The 18,122-nt window shown below is 39.1% G+C and overlaps 3 protein-coding genes across 5 annotated transcripts in view; 2 read left to right on the top strand and 1 right to left on the bottom strand.

The window, feature by feature from the left end:
- The window catches only part of LOC137192205 (interferon-induced protein 44-like), a 116,130-nt gene that overhangs the window by 17,595 nt on the left and 80,413 nt on the right, over positions 1–18,122 (top strand). The window lies entirely within an intron of this gene.
- Positions 1–18,122, bottom strand: part of LOC137192182 (titin homolog) — a 196,854-nt gene that overhangs the window by 149,202 nt on the left and 29,530 nt on the right. The gene's annotated exons all lie outside the window — the stretch shown is intronic.
- LOC137192207 (interferon-induced protein 44-like) lies at positions 302–16,157 on the top strand. The gene is made up of 10 exons (XM_067602733.1): positions 302–2,734; positions 5,438–5,464; positions 5,816–5,839; positions 5,929–5,962; positions 6,698–6,899; positions 11,013–11,165; positions 13,672–13,840; positions 14,730–14,830; positions 14,935–15,092; positions 15,856–16,157. Exons 1-10 carry the CDS (start codon positions 2,710–2,712, stop codon positions 16,094–16,096), a joined length of 1,134 nt encoding a protein of 377 aa, XP_067458834.1. The 5' UTR covers positions 302–2,709; the 3' UTR covers positions 16,097–16,157.

Genomic DNA, 18,122 nt, shown 5'->3' with positions numbered 1-18,122 from the left:
CATCAGCAGGGCTTACATTTTGGTAATGATGTAAAGTCAACTTAAAGAAAACGAGTCAGTGAAACAAAGTGGAATTATATCACCAATACTTAAAAGGCTCAAAAAATTTAAGTGCACTCAAATTAAAGGAGTTTTTACTTCAACAATTGATTTTTGAGTAAGGTTAAATTCATGAGAATGAGTGACTCCAACTTTTTTTCCAAGATTAAGTTATGTTAACTTCTTTTATTAAGATGTACTGTGTACAGATTTATACACTCTGAACATCACTGGGTTAAAGTTTAATCCAGTTTGGATCAATACAGCAGCAACATCAGGTTAACTTTATCAATCTGTTACTGTGAGCCAGTGTTACACACAACAAGCTTTAACTAAAAACTGTCACAGATTGATTGTTTCTACAAAACGATTCAAAAGAGACACAAGTTATTAACAATCAATAACAAACTGTGACATGTCAGTTTAAACAGAGTAGATTATAACAAGCTTTAGTTTGTGTAAATAATAAAAATAACAGTTAAACTGGCTCAGAACAATTTCATCTTGTCCAACTGACCCCAGATGACATGTCTTACCCTGTCTTCAACCCAACTTCCTTTATCCTTAGCTGATGAGTCTGCTGATGTTGCAGAGTTGCAGTACGAAACAGGAACAATTCATCATGATCTAGATAAAATAGTAACACTCATACACAGTGCATAATTTTTATAACAATCATCATCATACATTATAATCTATAATCTATAACAGCCTGATTTGTTTGTGAATGTCATGATTTTATCCTTCTGCTGCACTTTGTACTGTATGTTTGAGCAGCACATGTTCATGTGCAGACAGAAACAGGTCGGGGTAAAAGTGAAAGTAACAGTTGGGCAGGAAAACTGTTGGGTTTCATGTAAGTCACATGATTCATGAAGCAAAATATCTGATAAAAGAGGAAGCTAAAGGTAAAGAGTCAGTAACCTTTTGACTCCACTGTGCTGCAGAACTACGACAGCAGAAGAAGAATGATCGATCAATGCATATTCTGGGGTAGGAATATTTCTCCTCAGATTATTCAGTACAATTCAACTAAAGCTATTAATACAAATATCTGCTGAAAATGTGTTTTTAAATATATTTTAAGAATGAAGTGAGACCTCTAGTTCTGTCTGATTTAGTTTGTGTAACAGTAAAACTGGCTCAGAACAACATTAACTCAGTATTGTATCGACTCAGACTGGGTCAAACTCTAACAGTGATGTTTGAACGCTACTCTGTCAGAGAGACTTCCAACACGGCTCAGTGTGTTTCTAGGACCTCTCACCCCTCCATCAGTCCTTCCTTTTACTGCCAGCAGGTCGATGCTACAAAGTCCCAGAAAAACATCTACAAACATCTTTTATTCCCTCTGCGATCATCACACTGAACAAACTAAAACAGACACTGTTCTCTGTCCTGTTTAACTCTGCTCTTGTCAGTTGTAGTTTTAACTGTGATTTGTTTTCATTATCTCTTATCTTCAGTGTGATAAAAGATTCACAGTATGTCCATGTGATCAATAAAAGAAACAGTTTCCTGTTAATGACGAAACAAACGTTTGAATAATCTCAAAACTAAAATCCTAAAAGTTAAAGAAACTGTAAAACAGCTCGTCATGTGACTTCATTAACATAAAACCTTCATTAACCATCATGTAAGTTTCAAAAAACATTTGACTGATAAGAAACTCACCAACTGCTTTCAAACCGTCAGTGTTACTTTCACTTTTTGTGTGTGTGTGTGTGTGTGTGTGTGTGTGTGTGTTGCTATCTTTGTGAGGACAGTTTGTCTGCTCCTTCAAAGGGCTGTTTGGGGGTTCAAACTTCTTTTTGAGGTTCATGTTGGGGGCAGTGTTTGAAAGTAATTAAGTACATTTACTCAGGTACTGCACTTAAGTACAATTTTGAGGTACTTGTACTTTACTTGAGTATTTCGATGTCCCTTTCCTTTGGCAGGTGTACATGGGTGTGTGTGTGTTGGTTGGTGGTGTGGGGGCAGGGGGTGCTCCCATTGGACCCCTGTTAAAAATTAACAAATCATTTACTGTACACACTAATGTACACCTCCCAAAGGACATTGCTGCAGGACTCCTTAACCATAACTGTGACATTTCTGATTCTACATCTCCATTTTATCCAGTTATCTTCCTTCTCTCCTGCTTCAATTGTGTTTTATAACTGTGTATTTAAGTAATGAGTAAATACACCTATAAATTTTATGTTGCAAACTGAGTTTATTGAGGCAGGATTTTCTCATGTTTCTCACAATACTCTACAAGCAGGGCAATTTGAATTTACATGACCCACACAACCCCATCTCTCCTCCACCTTGTAGCCCTGCTGTTGCTGCTATCTGACTCTGAATATCTGAATATTTTCTAGTTTTAGTCAGAACACGTGCAGCTGCATTCTGGACCAGCTGGAGAGTCTTTAGAGACTTGTTACAGCCTGATTTGTTTGTGAATGTCATGATGTTATCCTTCTGCTGCACTTTGTACTGTATGTTTGAGCAGCACATGTTCATGTGCAGACAGAAACAGGTGAGGGAGAGTGAAAGTGAAAGTAACAGTTGGGCGGGAAAGCTTGTGGGTTTCATGAAAAAAACATCTGATAAAAGAGGAAGCTAAAGGTAAAGAGTCAGTAACCTTTTGACTCCACTGTGCTGCAGAACTACGACAGCAGAAGAAGAATGATCGATCAATGCATATTCTGGGGTAGGAATATTTCTCCTCAGATTATTCAGTACAATTCAACTAAAGCTATTAATACAAATATCTGCAAAAAATGTGTTTTTACATATATTTTAAGAATGAAGTGAGACCTCTAGTTTTGTCTGATTTCTCAAAAACAAGTTCAATAAACAACAGTTCAATAAAATGTGGTGAAAAGTTTAATCATGAACAAGTGATTCACTTTAAACACATTTCTGCAGTTTTTAAATTTCTCTGTAAAACTCTTGTCACCACTCCTGCTGTGAACAGAGCTGTGAACTAGTGAACCACAGACTGGCTTTTACTGTGCAACAGGAAATGTATGTGATGTATTTGTCCCTGAGGTTAGCACTGATTTCAAGTTTCAAGTTTATTTTATTCATATAGAACTTTAAAAGCAAACAGCTTTTGCACCAAAGTGCTTCACAAAGACAGGCATATGCATACACATGCAAGCATATGACATATAAGACATATACGTGCATAACAGATAATTGTGAAAAATAGAGCAAGAGTATAATAAAAACACGTTTAAGCACAAATTAAAACCCAAGAAATCCGATAGAAATAAAACAGATTAAACAAAGTTAAAAGCCAGAGAATAAAAGTGAGTCCTCAGGTGCATCTTAAAAGCATCAACAGACTCAGCCTCTCTAATGGCCTCCAGCAGGCTATTGCAGAGCCAAGGAGATGCTACAGAAAAAGCTCTTTCCCCACCAACGGAGCACGGCCAACATGCCACGGTGGGAAGATCTGAGGGGTCTGGCGGTGCTGTAAGGGATGAGAAGTTCTGAGATATAAGTAGGGGCGAGACCATGGAGAAATTTATAGACAATTAGAAGAATTTTGAAGTTTATCCTGTAATGAATGGGGAGATTTCCTTGGTGTAAATGTCACTGTAAACTTTTTATAAACTCAGTTCTGTTTCTTATTTTAAATATATTCTGAAAGATCAGAAATTTTTTGAGGGTGAGAACCAGAGGGGGTGAAATGGAGATATACAGATGGATGACAAATTAAAGGAAAACCTGGTCCAGGTCTGAATGCTTGACCCCTACAGTGAGGGGGTCTGGTGGCTCTGTTATGCTGTGGGGGGCATTTTGCTGGCATGGTTTTGGTCCACTTGTCCCCTTAGAGGGAAGGGTCACTGCTAATCAATATAAAGTAGTTGTGAATGATCAGCTTTATCCTATGATAAAACATTTCTATCCTGATGGGAGTGGTCTCTTCCAGGATGACAATGAATGGTTTGATGAGTATTAAATGATGTGAATCATATGTTATGACCTTCACAGTCACCAGATCTCAACCCAGCTGAACATCTATGAGAGATTTAGGACTGACGTGTTAGACAGTGCTCTCTCCACTAGGGATGTGCAGAGGGCCCAGTATTTGTATTTGTATCTGTATTTGTTGAGGCAGCAAAATTATTTGTATTTGTGTTTGAATAAAAGTGGAAAGAGGCCGTAAAATACTGTTTTTGTTTTTATTACAAAAAGCATAACAGAACCACTAGATCCCCTTACTATAGGGGTCAAGGATGGACCTAGTAGGTCAACCAACAAAAGAAAACATCTTTTAACTGCTGAGGAAGTGTATATCTAAAATTGAAGAACAGCTGAATGATGATGGGACAAATGAAAACATTTGGGGCAGCTGTGGCTCAGGAGTTAGAGCGGGTTTGTTGGTTCGATCCCCGACTCCTCTAGTCTGCATGTCGAAGTGTCCTTGGGCAAGATACTGAATCCCAAATTACTCCCGATGTGAGTGTGTGTGTGAAAATGGGTGAGCATTGGAAACATTGTAAAGCGCTTTTCTTAAAAATCGCTATATCGCTCCTGATGAGCAGGTTGGCACCTTGCATGGCAGCCTCTGCCATCAGTGTATGAATGTTTGTGTGAATGGGTGAATGTTGGCATGTATTGTAAAGCGCTTTGAGTGGTCGGTAGACTAGAAAGGCACCACATAAATGCAGTCCATTTACCATCCAGACTTCAACATCAGTGATGAGTAACAGAGGTAAGGTAAGTAAGGTTAAAGCAGATAGTAACTCATAACTTTAATTTTATTGGTATGTTTCATTATGTAGGCACTCAGTTACTGCTTAGCCACAAGAGAGAGAACACACAAGAGGGAAAGACAGCCGCAGACAATGGAGATGACTGGGGAAAGGGTCCGTGTACCCTCTGTCTAAAGCTGTGTTCAATTTGTTTGATAACAGGATAAAAAAATGTACAACACATCATTCTGTTTTTCTGTTTTTCATGTGAATTAAAAATAAATGGAAATCCACGTGCTTTTCCTGTTTTCCTCTTTAAATCTTTCTGTTGGAATAGAAATTAAACCAAAACCAAAACTTGTTTTTTGCTTTTATTGTAATATCTGTATTATCTGCCCCTACTGCATCTCTACAAAAACATTGTCATTGGCTATGCTATTTGAGCCAAAAAGGCACCATGTGACTTTGTCTCAAATTTAATGGTGTAGAAAAAAGATTTTTTTAAATAAATGATAAAATATTGTTCATAAAGTATACTGTCATCCATGTGTGTTTAAAATGTTATTATTGAAGACTGAAATCAGTACACAAACTCAGATCAAATGATCAAAACCATTTTTTGTTTCAGTTCTTCTGTGAAGTTGGTAAAATGTCACTTTGGTTCTAAGGTATCGATCATGATATTCTTCATATCTTCCTCTCTACAGCACTTCTTCTGTTTCCTCATGTTCATGGTAAGAAACACATTTAACAGCAGAATATAGACGACATGTTAACAATATGAATATTATTCTCCTTCAGTGTAAAACTTTGTTTTATTGATGTAAATCTGTTCCTTTTAAACTAAATTCTTCTCAAATTGAAACTGAAAACTGACTTCTGTTTAGTTTGGTTTCATCAGTTTGGATGAAATAAAAACATTAAAACAAGAAACAGTTTCCTCTTTGATACTAAAAGCTGCTATAAATCACTGAACCTTCAATTCATTGTAATTTGCAGCATTTTTATTTATTCCATGTTAGATTAACATCAAATAAAACGTCTTGTATTACATGTTCATGTTTCCTAAATGTTTGTCTTTGTAGGATCTGAGCAGCCGCCTTCTCCCAGTAAGACATTAAAATCTGTTTCTGAATTCTGATCTTTATTGACACAGAATGACACATGATGTTAATGAAAATGTTTGTTTTCTCTTCAGCTCTCAGTGAACCATGGAGACAAATATCTTGGGGGTGAGTTTATGTCTCTGCTGTTTAACATAAAGGATGGAGTGTGACCGACATGTTTGTAGTTTTAGTGAGCAGCAGCAGCACAAACAGCTTCAGAGAGGCTGAATATATTTTACTGTCAGCAGGTGGAGTCAGGTGAGCTGCAGTATTGTTATTATGAGTCATATCTGCTCATTATTGAAGGCTGCTTCAGGCAGTTCTGTGGATCATAAAACCACAACTGCAATATGTAGAAACACGATGCGACCGTGGAAATCAGTGTCATAATACAAAACAGATGAATTCTGCTGAGGAAGCTGACTGCAGGTATTTAACTGCAGGGAAGAGATCCAACATGAAACCATAAATCACATTTAAAGTTGTATTATAACAAACATTTTAATCAGAAAACTGAAAGAAGCAAAACTCAACATTCGTTTGAGTTTTATAAAAGTGAAACATCTTGCTGTAAATCTTTCAGCAGCTGAATCTGCAAGTAGCAAACACACCCGTTTTCTTCAGGAAATGCACATTCTAGTTATTATTATTATACAATAGTTGATGTATTGAATTATTATTTTCTATATTGTCTACAATAAGTTTTTTTTCCTCTAGATTCACACTAATTGTGCTCACTATTGTGTAAATACATCTGTATTTGTTCAGTTTGTTGATGATAAAATCAATTAAAAAAAGATCTCTTAAAAATTTAAACAGGTTTATATTTTTATCTGAAATCAAATGTCATTTTATTTACAGAGACAACAAGACAGATCTGCAGTATGTGGAGAATTACTCGCCTGCAAAGGGGAAAGTCAAACATCTCCGAGTTCTGCTGTACGGGGCGGTTGGAGCCGGAAAGTCCAGCTTCATTAACTCTGTCAGCAACGTCCTGCGACGCAGAATGAGCATTCCTGCTGCAGTCAGTTCTACCACCTCTGACAAGAGTTTCACTAAAAAAGTAAGAACACTTGATCTGTGTCAAAAATGATCCCAGTTAAGTGTTTTTATCAATATATTTTTAGTTTATTTCATTTTTATTACTATAAACATTTGACAACACTTTGATGAAACTTTAAAGCAACAGAGATAAATCTTAATAAATCTGAATTAATTCAGTATAATTATTTTGTTCCCTTGATTTAGTCATATTCTTAAATTAACTTTGCATTGACAAGACAAGAGAAACTTTATTGATCCCACACAGGAGAATTAAAGTGTCACAGCAGCAAAATGAAGTACAGCAACATGTTCAGAGTATTAATAAGTAACCTTAAAAATTAGAATACTATATACTTCATGAGCATCTACTAAATATAATATGGACACAAAGAGCAAAAATAATTAAAGCTGCAAGCAGCAATGATCAGGCCCTTGCACCTTCGCACACATCAAGGTGTGCCACAGTCGAAAGGCTTTTATTGTGGGCATGCATATGTGTTCAGGACCGGGCTCTTATTGGATGTTGCACAAAGGAATTAAATATCACTTCCTGTGTGCACTATGTGGCGCTAGAGAACACCCACTAATTATACGTCATGTTGCTGAATATCATGTGTAGACCACACCATGTATATTCCATGTAAATTGAATGATGTTTGTCATAAAAGGCTGAGTTCATGCTGACAGTAGATGGTGCTATGACTATGAATCAATATTGACATTAAGATGTGTTCAGGCCTGGACTCTTATCAAGATTAAGAAATTTGGTACAGGTTAGCTAATGTACATTCAAGTTACAACAACATCCTGCTTCATGGCGAAATATCAAATTTCACCTCATCACCACATCAAGGGAGGTCGATGAAAACTCAAGATTTTGATAACCTTTCATCACAAAGGTCTTTAAATGACACTGACCAAATTCGAAGTCACTGCGGTTAAATTTCTAGGAGTCGTTAAAATACAACACCTGTAAAATGCAAAAAGTGCGCAAAAATTGCACAGTATATTCAAAATGGCCAATTTACTGTTGGATTTAGGGTATGGCTCCAAGAGGTTTTCTTATGCGTGTGGACATGATACATATGCCTACCAAATTTCGTTCATCTATGTCAAATTTAAAGGTGGGGGCTTTTAATTTTAAATTTTCTAGGAGGCGCCTTTGAGCCATTTTCGAACACCCAAGCCAAAGCCAAAGAATATCAAGTTTTGCCACTTCTGATGACTGTGAAAATTTTTGTTTGAGTTTTGAAGCATTCTTAGCACCTTAAAAATGTCAAAATTAATTAGGGGAGGCTATAGAGCTGCCGTGCCACACCCAAGTCCATTTGCGATATGAAATCAAAACACTAATTCAAACAAGTGTGCAAAGTTTTGTGAGCTTTTGCGCATCCTAAAGGCATGAAAAATGTGTTTGTATAATGAAAACTGACACACAAAATCCAAAATGGCTGACTTCCTGTTGGGCTCCCCCCAAAAATTATAAGTCTAATGATGAGACCAATGATACCACTGAATTACATGAACATCAAAGACACTTTTTCCTAAATGGACCTGCGTCTGGGGGCGCTACGGAGCCCGCTGACCACGCCCACACCCAATCACTATAGAAAATACAATTTCCCCCCACTCCTGACACATTTGCAGAGTTTGGTGAGTTTTCGAGGACATTAAGTCCCTTGAAAATGCGATTCATTGTGAAGAAGAAGAAGAAGAAGAATTCCTTCAGATACAATAGGACCTTCACACTGCTAGGTGCTTGGGCCCCAAATATACACATAAAGAGATGTACAGCAACATGACACATTATATCAAGGAAGTAAATGTACACATAAAGAGACCACAAAGCAGCTTGAGACACAAAAATATCAAATATTAAAAAGCAAACTGCAGTGAATGCAGTGGGAGGCACAATGGAGCCTTTTCACAGCAGACAGCTGGACATGTCAAAGCAGGAAAATCACAGCTGTAAATAATACTAATAACCATGGTTCCATTCCATTAAGTGTCCCAATCATAGACTGTATAAAAATAATGGATGTAGCCACTGTGACGTCACCCATTGGTTTGTGGACTCCTGTTTTTAAAGCCTCGAGTTTGGCATTTTGACTGTCGCCATCTTGTTGTTTTGGAGCTAGAAGTGATGAGAAGTGACCATATTTGGATGAGAGGGTGGACCTGGGGAGCAGAGGTAGCTACAATCACAAGGTAGCCACGCCCTAAAGCATACGCTGTATGCTGTAAATGGGACCATAAATTACAAAATGAACATCATGCTGTATTGAAGATTTGAAACTAGGGATTGAGACCATAATCTCATTAGGAAAGTGTTTATTGAGGTAATGAATCAATTGAGAAGTAAGGTCATTTTCTCTTAGACTTTTATACAATCTGACTTCTTTTTGGAGCCAGTGGAGTCGCCCCCTGCTGGCCGTTAGAGAGAATGCAGGTTTAAGGCACTTCTGCATTCGCTTCACTTTTCAGACCTGGAGCTACCCGCTTGGTTCCAGTAAGCAACATATCAGTGACTGAGCATGCTCAGTACCAGAGCTGCAGCCAGCTCACCACAATGACGTGCGGTCATTATTAATGTTAATGATTCCACCTGTGCTGTTCCTGCTTTGACAAGTCTGAATGTCTGCAGTGAAAAGGGTCTATTAGATGGAACAAGCTCATATTCATTCTAAAATATTCTATTTTATCATCTACACAAGATTTGTGAAAAATTAAAGTTTTGATGTAAACTATGAATGTTAAAACTTCAGCTTTCATCAGTTTGCACCTTTAAACAACCTCCAAGCTCCCTCCTGGACATTCAGGATGTTTTGTCCTGAAAGAAATCCACCTGCTGCTGATACTGCAGTAGCTCCTGTTGTAGCTGAACTCATGTGTGTGGAGGATAAACAGGAAAAGAGCAAGACTTATGTGTTACATCAGCATTATGTTTGGTGAGTTTGTAGTTCTCAGAGCAGAAGATCCATAGGACCAACCCTGTCTGCTAGAAATGACCTTCATATATGACTTCATATATGAATTGTTTTCCAGTGACGTCTCTGCCTGGATGATGTTCACAGTAACGTTTAGTGGAATGAATGAAGCTACATTTCTATATGTCTCTACAGTGGGAGGGAGGAGGACAGGTTCGATGGGGGGCTACAAGATGCAGGAGGTAGAATATGGGGTGGTAGGCTTATCTTGCACTTTCAGCTACTTTAAAATAAATATGTCCTGACAGCTCTGGTGGAGCTCAGGATTCATCCATGAGGGCTGCTTTATTACAAATAATTCCACCATATAAACCTGGAATCTGTGTGTAACAGCTGACCTGTGTAGATGTGTAGCAGAACACAGATCTTGGTCGATCCAGTGTTAATGAAGTTACCACTGCTGTGCCACGTGCGTAAATGCACATGACCTCTTTCTCAGTTTGGCGATGCACTTATCATTTCAGCTGCAGCCAGCTGTGGACAACAAACAGAACATCAGTATGTTTCTGCGAAATCCCGGATTCATTCAGTGACACCTGAACAAAATTATTGTGAGATTCAGACATTAATCTAACATGTTTCAGACCTGCCTGAGTCACATTAATAGATTATTTGACATTTCAGTAAATTATGTTATAGATGTGAAATACTAGAGAAATAAAAGAGGCAACAGACAAGAAAGTTTGTATGTGATTGTGGAGAGCTCTGTGTGTGTGCATCTCTGCTAATTAAAGACACGCAATTTGAGGTTTTTTGCTCTTTTCAGTTTTCATTATGGACCAATCTGTGTGCTGAAATGTGGAGAAAAGCCTGAAACACTGGAAACAGCTCCACTCACTCAAACAGATGCAAAACAAGGGCAAATTGCACTTAGCAGCAAAAGTTTATGGGCATGTCTGCAACATTATCATCATTAGTGCAATATCTTTTGTGATTAGGACTTTGCATTGGGGCAGACAGCGGTTGCAAATGATGCACATTCCATGGTGCTGTCAGTGGCCGAAATCCATTCTTTGTGAATTCGCCCGAGAGTCGAATCTTTAGCTGCAGCTGCAAACAAAAAACACAAATTTCCCTCTTTCACAGAGATGTATCCAGGGTTTTTATACAGTCAATAGACACATGTTTCTCTGTTTGTGTTTCAGTATGAAACTCATGAAATCAGAAGAGGAACCTCAAACAGCTTCTACCCGATCATCTTCAATGACATCATGGGTCTGGAGGAGGGGACGGGACAAGGCGTCCATCCTGAAGACATCAAACTGGCCATGATGGGACGTGTGAAGGAGGGTTACAAGGTAATACTGTCACATTATTCAATAAAAACCATCGACTGTTGTGATCAGGAGCCTGTACCACGAAGTGACATCAGTGTGTTAGCAGCTCTCTTTGGACTTAACTCAGGTTTTCTGGTCTCACAAAACTGAAACTACCTTACAAAAGAGGTCTTGAACTGGAGTCTCTCAGATCATAGACGACTGCACTGACTACTGAGATAAAACTTTACTCGTTGCCTCATTGCAGACAGATTCTACCTATTTATACACCCTACCTATTTATACACCCATAACACAGAGACAGCACACTTAGTAATATGCACTTTCATTTATTGTCTATTTTTTATGACCTAACTTTGTGGAAAGTAGAAGGGGAACAACAGGTTATGGAGAGCCCCTTGAGGGCACCTTGCACGTGTCAGTAGCTTGGTTTTATCTCTGGGGAACACCCCCAACTCCGGGAGTGATGTCCAAATAAGGAAATGTGTGTCATGTAGCTGGTGGATGTGCTGATAGAACTGCTGATAGACATAACAGCCGAGCAGAGGAGAGAGACTGATGCCTGGGAACCTCAGCAGTGCGTGTGTGTCACTGAACTGCTGCGTCTTGCACGCTTGCAGCGTCCACACAGACAGCAATGCTGCTGCGGTGCTTCTGCTGCCAGATCTATCTTTCTACATAGAGTTTGGCTTTGATAATGGCCGTCAATAATAGCATGTTTCATATCATTTAATTATAAAATTTTATTTATATTTAGTTTAGTCAGAAAAGGAAGCATGTGCTCAATTGTTAAAAATAAATAAACAATATATGAAGTGAAAGCAGCCTTCTTTCTGATGGGCATGGTGGGGTTTGGTTGGGGCTACTTCTGTCAGCCACATACATTCCTCAAAAAAGTCATGTTTTTTTTATTGATTATATTAATCATTCCACCAGTTAAACCCCTGCTGTCACCACTCCAAGTGAAGAAAATCCCTTCTGACGACACCAAGTTCCCCAAATGAGCCAAACAGACTCCGACAAACAAACCTCCAAACTGTCAGGAGGGAAACTGACAACAAATAAGAAAAATAACAACACCAAATCTCCATCTGGAAGCAGGTGAAACAACAGGCAGCACCCCCGGTTTGAACTAATATCACAGAAAGTGACAGGTGTCGAGAAAAGAAGCTCCATGTGTCACTGACTCTCTGTACTGGAGTTCTCCGCCAGAGAGGCTCCCTCGAGCTACAGTGGTGACACTTCATGTCTGTGACATATTCTACAGATATAGACATTGAAACAATAGTGAAAGGTGTTGATGAAAGAGGTGATGAAAGAATGCCACCTTCAACTCAACCTCTCTAAGACCGAGCTCCTTCTCATCCCAGCCAGTCCCTCTATACAACAGAACATCGGCATCCAGCTCGAATCAGCCTAACACATGCCCACAAAGTCTGTCCAGAACTTGGGTGTCATGATCAATGACCAACTAACCTTTAAGGTTCATGTGGCCTCAATCACTTGGTCATGTCGGTTTGCCCTGTACAACATCAGGAAGATCAGACCCTACCTGTCTGAGCATGCAGCACAACTCCTGGCACAGGCTCTCATAATATCACGCATTGACTATTGCAACACCTTACTGGCAAGCCTTCCTTGGTAGGTACATTCAAACCTCTGCAGATGATCCAGGACATGGCACTGCGTCTGGTCTTCAACAGGCCCAAAACAGCACGTCACCCTACTGTTGATATCCCTCCGCTGGCTCCCAGTTGCTGCCCACATCAAATTCAAAACCCTGACACTCGCTTACAAAATAGCAAATAAAATGGCTCCTGCCTACCTGAACTCAGGTCTACACTCCCTCCCGATCCCTACGCTCTGCCAATGAAAGGTGCCTGGTACCACCACCACAACAGGACCCTAAGTTGCTAGCCAGACTCTTCTCCTCTGTAGTTCCCCGATGGTGAGTTACCAAACTGTATTCAATCTGCAGAGTCTCTCTCAATCTTTAAGACTAAAGACCCAGCTATTTGCGAACACCTCCGCACTTCATGGACTGAAGGTAGAGAAAAAACAAAATACAAAAAAAAATCTGCTTCTATGCAATCTATTCACTCTATGCATTGCCTCAATGCACCGCCTGTTGGCATCTGCGTCCTATCGGACTCAAACTTAGCTTCATGGCACTTACTCATGTTTTGGTCTCCTGACTAGATCCTTGCTTGTGTTGTATCAGCTCTCAGATGTACGTTGCTTTGGATAAAACGTCTGCTAAATGAAATTGTAAATTGTAAATTGTAAAACAGTTATTTTCTGAAATTTCTCAAAAATCTGTGAGTGATCAGCATTAAATGATCCAAAGTCTTCAACATGTGTGACGTCTGAGTGTCTGCTGACTTCTCACCGTCAGTGTGATAAAGAAATGTCTGCGAGTATGAAGCTCTGTTTCACATTTCTGTTTTATAGTTAGTCGAACGTTTATCGTTTATGTTCAATCCTTGATATAATGTGTCATTCATTTGGATTCTACATTGTTTTCCAGTTCAACTCAGCATCTGCACTGTCAGAGCATGATGAAGGATACAACCGGTCCCCCTCTCCAGACGATCGAGTCCACGTTCTGGTTTGCGTCCTCTCTGCTAACACAGCAGAGATTAAAGAGTCGGTTTTAGAGAAGATGAAGGTCGTCAGAGAGGCAGCCAGAGACCTGGGTGAGAACAGAGTTTACTGAAAGTGTGTGTGTCCGCTGATCCTGTTTTATTTAAGTTAAACTGATCTGAACTCTTGGTCTCCAACATTAAACCATGAGGTCCAGAGTCCATAAGTGTGCAGGCTTGTATCAGGTTAAAGCTTGAAAAAAAAAGTTTACTGCCTTATGTTTGTATTTTTAAAGTAAAAAACAAGTAAATATTTAAACCACAGCTAACGTGTTATCATTTTATTTATTAAGTACATAAAGACCTTTCTGAATAAGATTTTAAATATAAAAGTTTCTATTAGATTCAACATTTTACTGAGAACAGAAGTTTAAAGATGGAAGATAGAAGGATGAAGGATTTTTGCACCAAATGGCAATTGTTGTTTTGAAATGAGAGAATAGATCTATTTCCAGTGGCTCCCAAAACGACTGATATGGGTGTTTTTAGCGCCCTCTATAGGACATATAGGGACCAGACCACAACCCATAGGAGTGTAATGGCCGTGGTTAAAATCTGGTTAGGTTTAAGCACAAAAACTACTTGGTTTTGATGATGACTTGAAACATGGTTTATAATTCTTAACCGGTGTCGTCATGGCAATAGTAAACACCACAAAGTTATGGTTTTTAAAAAAATGTCCTAGCGGCAGGTGGAAACATGACATTACACATTTCAGCTGGATTTGTGTGTATGAATAATGAAACTAGATATTTTACAACCGTAAACTGTTCTATAAAAATATTTTCAGTGATTATTATTAAAATGTGCTCATTTATCAGCATCTGTAAAAGTAAAGCTAAAGGAAGCTGGACTGCAGAGGATTAAAATCAGATTTCAGTTAGCCTGATCATGTTAGCATTGAGTCGGGTTTAAAAAGCTGAGTGTGTCTCTGTATCTGCAGGGATTCCTCAGATGGCGATAATCACAAAGATCGATGAGGCCTGTGCTGAAACTGAAAAGGATGTGAGGAACGTTTATAAAAGCATGCACCTGAAGAAAAAGGTGAGTTTGTACAGAAATGTAACCTGAAACTTTGCAGTCAAAATAGTTTCAGCACAATAAAACTAAAACTTCACATTTATTAATGTTTTTTCTTTAACATGTAGATGAAAGATTTCAAGTCAGCAGTCGGTATCCCTTTGAACTGCATCTTTCCTGTGAAGAACTACAATAAAGAAATCGACCTCAACGATGATGTTGACACTCTAATCCTCAGCGCTCTGAGACGCATGATCGACTTTGGAGATGACTTCATCAAGAAAATGTAAAAATTATAAACAGAGATGAGCAATAACACTTTATTTATTGGTTTTACTTTTTGGTAAATTTCTTTTATTGTCCATGTCTGTATTTTAAGGAGACAGGGAGTCTGTTACTGTCTCTGTGTGGACACCAGGAGTCAGCTCTGTCTAATGCCACTTATAGAAACTGAGGCTGTGTCTGAATTTTCTTGTAGTCAGTTGTAAGGAAAACAACAGTTTATTATAAATGCAGGCTTATTTTCACAGATCATGCCATTGATTCAATCAGTTCAACAACTCACCAAAGTCAAACATTAGCAACAAACACTTTCATTCGATGTTCTTAAACCAGCTAACACGTGATCATACAGAAACAATAAAGTTTTAATGTACTCTCTACTTCTATGAAATGCACAGGTGCTAGAACTTCTAAACTAATGCGTGGAACAAACTGAAAAGACTGCACATCATGAATTATGCTGAAAATATTATCTAATGTATGGATGTTTGGGGCCGAGCCATTCCTCAGCATGCGTAAGGTCAGACGTAATACAAAGGCATGAACCTGATTAGTCAACACGATTCATCTGGCATAAAGATCAATGGGACCAGCCCTTAATCAATAATATATGAACAATTTCAGGAAAGAGGTTACAAATAGATCTCACTGATGTAACCTTTCAGAGAGCTCATGGCACCGAGTTATTATCTCAAAACAAAAGGCCTTTATTCCACTGCATCACTTTTGTTTGTCTCAAAGTGCTGATTGTGTTTCTGTATTTGCAGGGATCACCAGTACCACGAGGAGCAGTGGCGGAATTTGATACACAGTTGTATACAGTGGTTTGACATCTTGATAACTGGACTACAGCAGTTTGGTACCTTGATAACTAAACTACAGCAGTTTGGTACCTTGATAACTGGACTACTGCAGTTTGGTATGTTGATAACTGGACTACAGCAGTTTGGTATCTTGATGACTCTGCTTTTGGGGTTTGGCATCTTGATCATGATGAGATCTCATTGATGACATTTCAGGTGTGTCCCTCTCTCTTAACTAAAGACGTTCAGTTCATCTGGGTAAATGCTGGTTTGTTTACAACCTGTGATCTTTTTTCTCTGTTCGACCTTTTTTAACAATGTTTGCTGCATCCTCAGAACTCAGAAATGAACTTGGTGAGTGCACCATTATTATCACCTCTGGACTGAGATAAGGAAGTTCAATCCAAACTGTAGTTTTCCTTTAAGCCATGGTTAGCAGTTAGCTTGTTGCTATGGTAACCTGTACTTCAACAAAGCAGTGCTTAAACTATTGACCAGAGCTACGTTTGAGGTGTCCACATATGATTTTAACAGACACCTGCCAGCCAGTCAGAGAGCAAGAATTCCTGTGGCCACGGTATAAATATTCAATTCAGTTCAATTCAATTCAATTCAATTCAATTCAATTTTATTTATATAGCACCAAATCACAACAAAAGTCATCTCAGGGCACTTTTCACATAGAGCAGGTCAAGGCCGTACTCTTAGATTTAGAGAGACCCAACAATTTCCCCATGAGCAGCACTTGGTGTAAGGAAGTTCCTTTAACAGGAAGAAACCTCAAACACAACTGGACTCCTGGTGGGAGGTGGGAGAGAGACACAGAGAAGCATAATAACAACAATAATAAATATAGAGATATGACTAGTAATAATAATAGTAGTAATAGCCGGAAAAGACATCAGGGCAGGACACTAACAGGACTGCAGCTTGGATCCCGCAGATTCCTGCGAGACGAGAAAGCAACAAAAAACTCCGGGGAAGAAGCTGTTGGGACTACATGTGGACCACTGTTTACCACATGTTTCAAGACTCCAAGAAACCCAAAGTGTGAAGCTCCACCCATGGATCCAGGTTATCAAAACTAGAGATTCCCCTCTTATCTTTCTCTTTTCTCCATGAGCTGCAGCAGGAGCAGCTCCTTGCTTTCTTTCTCCTTCAGCTGCAGGAGCAGCTGCTTGGTCTTTCTCTGCTCCCTTGTGTGGCCTGCTCACAGCAGACACATAGTCTTCTTTACGGCAGAAGACGCGAGAGCCTGCCTAAGACTCAGAAACTAAGTTTCCTTGTGCCAGCAGCTAACACACAAGTCTGCTGGCCAGTTAAACAAGTACAGGAGCCGCGAAATGGAGTTAGCTTGCCGCTAACTCTACACAAAGGAGTGACCTGGGCCCTCTGCACGACTGGAGTGCTGTCTCCCCAGCAACGCCTGCATCTTTCAGCTTCAGAGCCAAAACCCTCTCAGCCTGACTCACCCAAGGATTCACCGGCTACAAAGCAGAACACCACAAAGCATCTCTTCCAAATTGTCGGCATGCTATGTGCTCAGTCACCAGGTGACTGCAGCCATCTTGCTATTGTCTTCCCTACACACACACACACACACACTCACACTTGTATATAGGTACACTTAGCTAGATTAGTATTGTGTGTTTTGCTTTTACCCTTTTGTTAAATAAATGCTTTTGGATATACCTGTTGTCTGTTTTAATGTTGCACAAGAATGAGTTTTGCCAACCTCTGCTCTGTTTCTTATTAATAATTTTATTGATTTTAATAATTAACAATTATCTTTGATAATCAAATTAATAATTAATAATAATAATTAATTATTGCTGATAGCCAAACTTGTAGCCACGGCCCAACAAAACCAAGTTGGTAACATGCATTAATGGTACATGAATGCATACAAATGAAGAGGGGGAGGAGGAGAGAGTAGCTCAGTGCATCATGGGAAGTCCCCCGGCAATCTAGGCCTATAGCAGCATAACTAAGGGCTGATCCAAGGCAAGCCTGGTCGGCCCTAACTATAAGCTTTATCAAAAAGAAAAGTTTTAAGCCTACTCTTAGACGGTTAGCCAACTCAGTTGGACGGGTCGTCCCATAGACTGACATTATAAAATTTAATGTTTTAAAAAATTATATCAAATAACTGAAACATGTTACATTTCAGAAAAATACAAGAACACATCTGCTGAAGGAGCTGTAGAGATTGACATTTGAATGGTTTTTAT

Source organism: Thunnus thynnus, chromosome 11, assembly GCF_963924715.1.
Source record: "Thunnus thynnus chromosome 11, fThuThy2.1, whole genome shotgun sequence".
Taxonomy (NCBI): domain Eukaryota; kingdom Metazoa; phylum Chordata; class Actinopteri; order Scombriformes; family Scombridae; genus Thunnus; species Thunnus thynnus.
Note: the sequence above shows the minus strand (reverse complement) of the source record. Positions and strands in the feature narration are given on the sequence as shown.

Bases quoted from the DNA above. Each gene is read 5' to 3' on its own strand.
- LOC137192207 (XM_067602733.1), top strand. From the start codon at position 2,710: ATGATCGATCAATGCATATTCTGGG. The intron at 11,166-13,671 runs GTAATACTGTCA...ATTGTTTTCCAG, and splicing joins GTGTGAAGGAGGGTTACAAG to TTCAACTCAGCATCTGCACT. The intron at 14,831-14,934 runs GTGAGTTTGTAC...TTTAACATGTAG, and splicing joins GCATGCACCTGAAGAAAAAG to ATGAAAGATTTCAAGTCAGC.